Here is a 9966-nt window from a genome sequence, read left to right on the forward strand (position 1 = left end):
TTTACCAATAGTATTTTTTTTTTTAGAATGTATTGAAATTTGAAGAAGATCAAGAATAAAGGAAAACCAACAAAATCAAGTATAAGAACAAATGAGAACATATGAAATATCCTTAAATGTTAATATGTTCTGCTAAAGAGTGCAATTATGTCTATTCACATAATATAAAATCATTAGATAAAATGACATGATTACGGCTGACCAGAAGTCGTCCTTATTGATATACATTACATTATTATAATTTGTTACAATATTATTTAGGTCTAAAATACACATGATCATGTGACATATCAACCCAATTACATGTATATATAGAACAGCGACCACAGTTCACTCACTAACTTAAAACTATCTAACGGAAAAGTAAGTATATTTTCCAAGTTAAAATTCAATGTACAATATAATACGATACAAATATGAATAACAAATTAACATAGATATATTTTTAGCATTATTATTTTATGTTAATCAATGCCTTTTGGGTTTTTGTTTGGTTCAAGGTGAGTTAAAGGAATAAGAGAAAGTTGAAATATTGCAGTAAAAAAATCAGAAATAACGCATTGTATTGGACGGAATCTTTTTTTCATCCTACAAATGTTCCCTTTTAAAAATATTGACCCTTACAAATTCTTCAATGCAATTCAAGTTAATAGTTCGATTCTAACATATACTATTGGTCCTTTTCTTCAGGAATAATTAGCTGCATATGTTTAAACTGTGACAAATTCAAATAAGTGTATCGTAAATAGAATGATTGGTATTTTTCTTCGCAACTTAAACAACATGTTATAAAGATAAGCGGAATAAATTATAAGCCTGATACCTTTGATATAACTATTAGCTTTATAGCTAAGACACATAGCATTCTTACAACTTATACTGTAGTTGTTGTTTTTGTTGTTGTCTTAATTGTTATTAATTTTATGAATATAATTCTTATTTGATAACCAATACAAATGACGATAATTAATTGAATTATGTTTTTGTCCAGAAAATGAGATTCATCCTTGCTGTTGCTGTAACTGTTGCCCTAGCCGCTGTTGTCTCAGCAGGAGGGTATGGACACGGAGGAGGAGGGTACGGACATGGAGGAGGAGGATATGGACATGGAGGTAAAGTAGTGATTCGAAAAATGTCAACAAAACATTTGTTTATCGTATTCTATATATATATATGTGTTTTATATATGCTTCCTAAACTGTTGAAAACTGCATCATAAATTTATACAAGTTTGACATTGATAAAACATTCACAAAGTTGCTCTGACATTAACTTATCTTAATTGTATTTCAGAAAAAATCGTTTCGTATCAGAGACTGAATAAATAGCCAGTCAATTTAAATCAATCAAACATTTTGGTAAAAATATGACCGTTAGAAAAATTAAGACAAGTGACAGAAATTACAAATTGCACTGCTACATTTTTAAAACTAAAAAAGCTTAAAAAATAGTTTTAAAATATTTGCTCAAAACAACTTACAAAGCTAATGCATTTACAAAATTGCATAATATAAACAATTGATACAGAATATTAAAAAATGATAGATATTCTATAATTTCTGTGTCATAATTGATATGAAATCTTTAAAATAGTTTAAATTACATATGTATTTTATCTGGAATCGGTTTACTCTCAAAATGATGACTTCTGATTTAACAAATAGGTTGGTATATACATTATTTTCGGCAACTTTGATTTTAGTAGTTATAGTTTTAACAGCTAATTTTGAACTGAAAATAAGTAATGCAAGATAGATATGCGGTTAGAATTGAGGACATTTTTCATTAATAAATAAGTTTCGAAACCATGCGAGGATCTGATTCAGTTTATATCTTTTCAACATCAAAAATTCTTTGAATAATTTGTGAAGTGCAAAATAAAATACACTTTTAATGTTACATTCACTATTTGATAATATTGAAATAAATGACACTTTCGAACTTAACTATAACGTTAGTATTTCCATTAGGAATTTGTTTATGTAACTGCTTTATTTCTTTTAATGTTTATCTATCATTATGCCGATCTGTTTTTGGAATTTTGTTCTCCGGGGGTATCATCAGCTAAGTTCATGAGCAGATAACTTCAATACTGTCTTGCAAATACGGATATTGTTCTATTAGCATTTTCTGTTATTAATCTTAGAAAATCATCGGAATAAAGAAGAGCATCTTACTCATACATAACTCTAATTCCGTATACGGATTGAACTATAATGTTGGTCCTTAAAACTTAAATCGGTTATTCAACGTTTATATAATTCATTTTTGAAATGTCAAAGAATTGGCCCCGAGCATCACAGAAGAGGTGATAGTTGGAACCGTTCATCATTTGCTTAAAATCTAAACTGTTTTTGTAATTAGAAAGGGTTGTTTATAATTGCTAAGTTTCGGGATCTATATTTTAAGACCTACATGGAAGTTCATAGTAAGTTCTGGCTTAAAGAACTTTTATATCTTTTTAGGAAAAGGATACGGAAAGGGATACGGTGGACATGGTGGCGGATACGGAGGACACTCTCTAGGTTATAGTGGTGGATATGGCGGAAGTATGGGAGGATATGGTGGAGGATATGGTGGAAGTATGGGAGGATATGGAGGAGGATATGGTGGAAGTATGGGAGGATATGGAGGAAGCATTGGAGGTTATCATGGTGGAGTAGGTGGATCTTATGGTGGATTAGGTGGATCTTATGGTGGTATGAGTGGATCTTATGGTGGATTAGGTGGATCTTATGGTGGTATGAGTGGATCTTATGGTGGATTAAGTGGATCTTATGGAGGATTAGGTGGATCTTATGGTGGATTAAGTGGATCTTATGGAGGATTAGGTGGATCTTATGGTGGATTAAGTGGATCTTATGGAGGATTAAGTGGATCTGGAGGATCCTATTACCAAGGTTAACCTTCTTATCCTGGAATATCCTGGAAAAATTAAAAATGTCATGCACATTTTATCCGACAATTGCCTTTTTACTATTCAGAATTATGATAATGAATGAAAAATACACAGAAGTGACAATGAATGTATCAAGATAAAATTCATGTACTGAGATGAAATCTCACCTGTTGAAAAAAAAAATGAAATGAATATAACTCTTTCAAACTTATGGTTCACCCTAAAGATTCCTTTAAAGAGGTAGGGTCAAATTACCCCTCAATTTCTCAAGGTTAATATCTAAATATGGTTAAAACCGACTACTAATCAATTATTAAAGATTATATTATGGACGAAATTAATCAATTTTTTTTTACAGTTTTGAATTAGATAAAAATGTTTCTCAGTACTATACATTCCTGTAGTCAATATTGCCTATTTTCTAAAGTCTTTTTTTTTTCGCACTAAAGATCGAACCATCAATAATAACGTTATATTTACTTATCGTCGCTGGGCTTCTAAAATGTCGTATATGACTTTTTCGGCTTAAAATACTTTTTTAAAACCAATGGTCTGGGCGGGAGGAACTCTTCGGTATTACAAAATAGCATACAGTTAGACCAATCAAAACGCTTAAATTAAGACAGATTACAAAATTGCCAATGTCAGTTGTTTGTAAAGTTTGCATCCAAAATGTTGTGTGAAAATTTGTAAATCGTTGTGTAGTAGCTTTGGGAATAAAATAATTAAACATTTCTTAATTTCTGTGAGAATGATTAAAGTTCTCGGTTAATCTAGAAATGTCAAAGTTTTTAATTCACTGCTATTTGCAAAATGTTCAAGTTCACATTCAACATTTTGGAAGCATGCATTTTGTCAAAATTTTAAAAGCCTGTTTGTGAGATATTTTTTTCTTGAATAAAATGTTATTTACAACATTTTGGAAGCCCAGAGACGTTATCACTTTCCGCATACTCTTACTTCAAATTTTTGGTTTCCTTATAACATTTTTGATAAAAGGTAAAACTGATATTGTAAGATAAGGTAACTTATAAAGTATAACCCCAGTACCTTTGATAACTACTTGGCCCCTTGAATTTTGAAAATAAAACAGTTTATAAATCTACCAAATAAAATCCTTCGTGTGATCATAAGACATTAGTATGTCGGACATCAGTGTTGAATGTTTTTTTGATATTGTCTTTGAATATTAGTTACAAACTTCTAATTTTTATAGCACAACATGAAAAATGCAAAAAAAAGTAGTTCATTTTATGACCTTTTCATCATTATTTAGATATGAGTAATAGCCCTTATATATATATATAGGTTAGATTACCATTTAAGGTGAAATACGTAATTTCTACATGCTTATCAAGTTATTAAGATATTATAAGTTTACTAAAGTTTCTATATAAGGTCAACTGATTCAAATTGGAAGGCTTGAATAAGGTGAAAATATTTTTCAATTTTGGGGCTAAATAATGGTGCATTAATCAAAAGCTATCAAAATTTCAGTTTTATTAAGCTTCTGTATGTATTTATTATTTAGTAACATGATACAAAATACACCTGTTTTATTCGTCGATGATATCGTGGATTTTAGAAAAGTTTCGACAACTTTCAGGAAATTGCCACGATGTAAAATAAATATGATAAATTACCCCTACATCGTTGCAAATTTTGTTGAGCAACATCCCATGGATGACGTACACAATTAGGGGAGTTTTTTTAAAATGATTATGAAAAGAATAAACACTAATGAGAAAAGATTAATTTTAAAAATAACACAAACATAATATTTTGTTATGTATGAAAAACAATGTCTGCGGCGTTAAAATAAGTTTGAAAGTTCTAATTTATGTTGGTGTCGTGTATACAAGCATTATTATTAAATGAGCGTATATCATCTTCAATGTATACACCAAAATATTTTGATCACCGATTGTTTTAAATTAATTAAAAGTCCTTTATATCAAACTATTGTATAATGTGTTATTTCATACACAGATTATTTTTTCAAATACTTTTTATGTAACTAAAAACCAACATAAGGCACTTGTATTTTTTTTTTACATTTAATGACAGACTAAATGATAAATTAAAACAAAAACAATGTATGACAATCGAATAAGAACACTATAAAAACTAAGCGGTGGCCTTCTCATATGAGAAAGATCTTGGCATTTGTTTTGTTCATTTACTGGTAAAAACTTACGACTCCATTCCATCTGATTTTTAGTCAGAATTAAGTATCCATTGCATAAATGTATTTTATCAGTTGTTGCTGTTAGTATTATATTATTGAATGTTGACAGAGAAAAACACAGAATAATAAAAATGTGACAACAACAATATGTTTGATGTATTTGTGTCCCTTTTTTGTTCGTGAATATTTTCAAATGCTGTAACCGTTTTTAAGAATATCTCTTGGTGCAACGAAACAGAAGAGTATGGTTTTATCGAAATAAAAAAATATTTTCTGTTAGACATTCAGCTAAAAACTTGTTCGAAAGAATTTACTCTGAAACGTATTTAGATTGTCGAACTTTTTACGATATCGGTCATAATGATATTTTTTCTTCTTTGCCATATCGTTGTCAGTTTATTTCCGACTTTTGAGTTTGCATTTCCCTTCAGCATCTTTCGCCTCTCTTTTATTTAAAGCACTTATCAGGAAATCGGTGTCATATAAATATATTACATGTATCAATAAAATTAACGGTACTAATTTTCTTGCACCAGATGCGCATTTCGACAATACATGTCTCTTCAGTGATGCTCGTGGCCAAAATATTTGAAATCCAAAGCTTATATAAAAGATGAAGAGCTATAATCCAAAAGGTCCAAAAAGTATAGCCAAATCCGTGAAAGAAATCAGAGCTTTGCACGAGGGAGATACATTCCTTAATTTATAGTAATTTCTATCATTTTGTAACAGCAAATTTTAATAACACAAAAAATCCTGAAGTGTCAGGTTTTTTTTTTAGTAAATCGATGTAATACAGAGGTGGAGTTTTTATTCCCCATCATCATTATCAGCCCAGTAGTCAGCACTTCTGTGTTGACATGAATTATCATTGATATGATCATAATTATAAAACAACCGTTTACAAATCTTTAAAACTTCAATATGCTTAGACATTTCTACCTCAGGAATTGATTACCTTAACTGTTTTTGGCAACACTTTTCGGAAGTTTTGGTCCTCAATGCTCATTAACTTCGTACTTAATTTGGCCATAACAACGTTTTTTAATCGATCGTCACTAATGAGTGTTTTTGTAGACGAAACGCGCGTTTGGTCCTGTTATCTATGATGCCACTGCTGGTTCAGTTTTTATTCCCCAAGGGTATCACCAGCCTAGTAGTCAGCACTTCTGTGTTGTCATGAATTATCATTGATATGATCACAATTATAAACCAACCGTTTACAAAACTTTGAAATTTAATATGCTTAGACATTTCTACCTCAGGAATAGATTACCTGAACGATTTTTGGCAACCCTTTTTGGAATGTTTGGACCTTAATGCTCTTTCACTTCGTACTTTATTTGCCCTTTTCAACTTTTTTTAATCAATCGTCACTGGTGAGTGATTTTGTAGACCAAACGCGCGTATCGCGCAAGTACAAAATTTCAATCTTGTTATCTATGATGAGTTTATTTACAACAATTAGGTCGATGCCACTGCTGATGGAGTTTTTATTCCTCGAGGGTATCACCAGCCCAGTAGTCAGCACTTCTTTGTTGACATGAATAATAGGGAAAACGGTAGTATTTAATTTTCCCAGCATTAGGTTGACCTTTTGTGTACCCAAGACAGGTGAAGGAAGTCAAATTAGGAGCGCTGTGATTGGATGTAGGGTACAATATATTTTTTTATTTATCTATGAATAACTGCAGTGTGTAAATTTATAAAATAAATTTTAAAACCTATTGAAATATTTTCTAGAGAATTATTCGAAAAGGCTTACAAAATTTCAAAAATTTGGTGCAAAATGACGGTGGGCATGGATAACATAAACTAGCTCCGTTGGAAATTGGTCATGATACTATTTGGCTTTAATTTTTAGAATACAATAATAAAGTTGTAACACCACACATAACTGTTTTGTCCAGGTTTTTATTATAAAAACTGGTAAATTTAGAAAATGTTAGTATTGTCGCCTATGGCAGAATAAATAGTACCGTTTTCCCTAATAATTGATATGGTCATAGTTATAAATAAACCGATTTTTTTTAAATACGAAGGCTTTTCTATCTTAGAAATAGATGACCTAAGCTGAATTTGGTAACACTCTTAGGAATTATTTGTCCTCAATTCTAGCTCTTTAACTCCGCACTTTACAATTATCATTGATATATATAAATAAACTGTTTACAAAACTTTAAAATTTTGGCCTTTTGTTTATCTTTGCATTGAACATACAAATAGTTTTGATGATACCATGTTTTATCTGTTAATTTTTGTTGTTCCGGTTAGTTTTGTCGGTAAACAAAAACAAAGTTTATGTAAACTCTTTAATAAATACTCATGCATATGTTTCTTCGAATGTATAGCTTGTTCTTTCATACATATCAGAATCTATTATTTGTCTGTTTGTCTGTTTGTCTTTTTTATTTTTTGACATGATGTCAGTTTATTTTCGATCTTTGAGTTTGACTGTCCCTCTGGTATCTTTCGCCCCTCTTTCATGCAAATGAGAGATTTAGCTAGCTATAAAACCAGTTTCAATCCACCATTTTCTACAACAGAATACATGTACCAAGTTAGAAATATGACAGTTGTTTGAACTTTTGATTTTGTCATTTGATTAGGAACTTTCCGTTTTGAATTTTCCTCAAAGTTCAGTACTTTTGTGATTTAACTTTTTTGAACATATTTGTTGTCATCTGAAACACCGATGTTTCATAACAGTCAGCCTGGAGTTGGTTTCATTGAAAAAACTTATGACTTAGATTGGTCGTAATAAATGAAAAAATCAGTATAATTAGGATCAATCATAGTTGTTAGTTTTTTTGTGAACCGACTCCTATATGTTGATTGCGTCCGAATAAATTTTCCAGAGCAGTCTTTAACCTTACCACTACCAATGATAGAAAACACAGTATATAATACGAGTAAAGTATTACTCCATATGCAGGGACTGTTGTAACGCTGCTGCATATAAAAGGAAAGTTAACAATTTGGAAGCTTTAATACGCCATTTTGTCGTTAGGTTTTGCTCTCAATCGACCCTTATTGCAATTTATAGATGTGACATAATAATATCATATAGCCTTAACGATATATGTGGCATTGTTTATTTAAGGAATAATATCACGGTACTTTGTTAAAAGCTGTCGATATTTTTCATAGACTGGAAATTTTTGCTTGTACTCGAATGACATTAAACGAACTCGCTGTTGAAAAAATCAATAGTTTCAATGGTTTTCTTGATTGTAGACAGGTCAGAAAATGTTTTCAATTCTGCAATTGTTAATATAAATCAATTAAATTAAAATTCATGGCATTTATATATTTAGTTTCCCTGAAAAGATATTTTGCTGTTGTGATTGAGTATTTTTCATAACCGTTGCCACTGTCCTGAATACAAAGGTCTGATATTTCAGGCTAATATTCAATCAACAATTTCCTTGACCTACTGACAGTATATATAATGTGTGATATATTCATAGATAACTCATTTAATTTCCAAGACGATGCACTTGGTTTCCCATTTTATTTTTTGTTTGTTTGTTAGGTTAGGGAGTTTTTTAGTTGAGGCTTACCAACAAGTATAGTCTAACTAGAACTTTATGCGACTGATCTATACTATTAAACGAGAAGACCTCATTTTTGGTGTCGCTTCTCTTCTTTCCACAACAAATTAATCAACACGCCTCTGTGTCCTATAGGTACAGTGCATAGTCGCATTTGTCATCCATTCAAATGATTATTCAGATTGAGTTATTTTGGGAGAAAAACGAGAAAAAAGGCATCCGGATATTGTCCCGTCATTGGACGAAATTTTAAGTCTGATTAGACTTCCGGTTTGCGTTTTTCTGTATACTGTATTGTAAGAATTCTATCTGCTATCATTTTCCACGGCGGTCACATAGTTTATTAAATAGAGAGGGTCTGTATACTATATCAATGACCACCATGGTATCCACGGCGGTCACATCTATACTATTAAACGAGAAGACCTCATTTTGGATTTCACTTCTTTTCTTTCCACAATAAATTAATCAACACGGTTCTGTGTCCTATAGGTACAGTGCATATTGCCATTTGTCATCGATCACACATAGCGATATGTTAAACATAAATATATTTATTAATAGTACGGGAGCACATGTATTTGTTTTGGTAAAACACGTGTGTTTGTTTATTGTTTACATCAACACGTGTTTTTAGAATACCTGTAATGTTTACAATATATTCCATTGGACAATATTTTGTCGCATTGCGACTTAAAAACAGGTAGTCTAGGTATCGTATGATTTTGGCCCGTGTTTCTCGTGCTTGTTGTTTGATATAAATTAAATGGAATTTATAATGTCATTATTCGAAGTTCTGCCTTACGCTGGTTAGCATACGCCGTACTACTGCATTGCCTGTATTACCCCCCACCCCCACCCCAACCACTATCAACAAGACTTTATATTGTTTTTCATGTTGAAAGTAGTAATTTAGTTACTATGATTTATTTAACTTGTATTTCTTGTTTTGTAGATTGGTGTATAGGTGTATATATTTTGCATTTATTATGAATGGCTGACTGTGACTGAGCCAGTATGACTGTTTTTTAGTGTCTCAATAATGAGAATAAGCAGTAGTGTGCTTGAATGGCTTTTGAAACGAACTGTTTGATTTGATAAATTTATTATACATTCGTTAATAAAATTAGTATGCTACCCTCACAAGGAGAGCTCATTTCGAAAGTATGCTACCCTCACAAGGCGAGCTCATTTCTGATACATGTGTTGAGTTTTATTGTATAAATAATTTATGTTCGTTTAAGTCTGGCGAATTAGAACATAAATGAAAATAACTAACCTTTCGATGAGTGTTTACTTCAATGTACTAAAACTTGCCTGATATA

At 31.0% G+C, this 9966-nt stretch overlaps 1 protein-coding gene across 2 annotated transcripts; it reads left to right on the top strand.

Moving 5' to 3' along the window:
* The first annotated feature begins 257 nt into the window (after positions 1-257).
* LOC134710365 (keratin, type I cytoskeletal 9-like) lies at positions 258-5233 on the top strand. 2 transcript variants are annotated; one of them, XM_063570720.1, is made up of 4 exons: positions 258-363; positions 992-1112; positions 2466-2554; positions 2600-5233. In XM_063570720.1, exons 2-4 carry the CDS (start codon positions 995-997, stop codon positions 2903-2905), a joined length of 513 nt encoding a protein of 170 aa, XP_063426790.1. In that variant the 5' UTR covers positions 258-363; positions 992-994; the 3' UTR covers positions 2906-5233. The 2 variants fall into 2 exon arrangements, with proteins under 2 accessions (XP_063426790.1, XP_063426789.1); XM_063570719.1 differs by having other exon boundaries at positions 260-363; positions 2466-5233.
* Positions 5234-9966: the final 4733 nt, after the last annotated feature.

This window comes from Mytilus trossulus, chromosome 3 (genome assembly GCF_036588685.1).
Source record: "Mytilus trossulus isolate FHL-02 chromosome 3, PNRI_Mtr1.1.1.hap1, whole genome shotgun sequence".
In the NCBI taxonomy this organism is placed as follows: Eukaryota; Metazoa; Mollusca; class Bivalvia; order Mytilida; family Mytilidae; genus Mytilus; species Mytilus trossulus.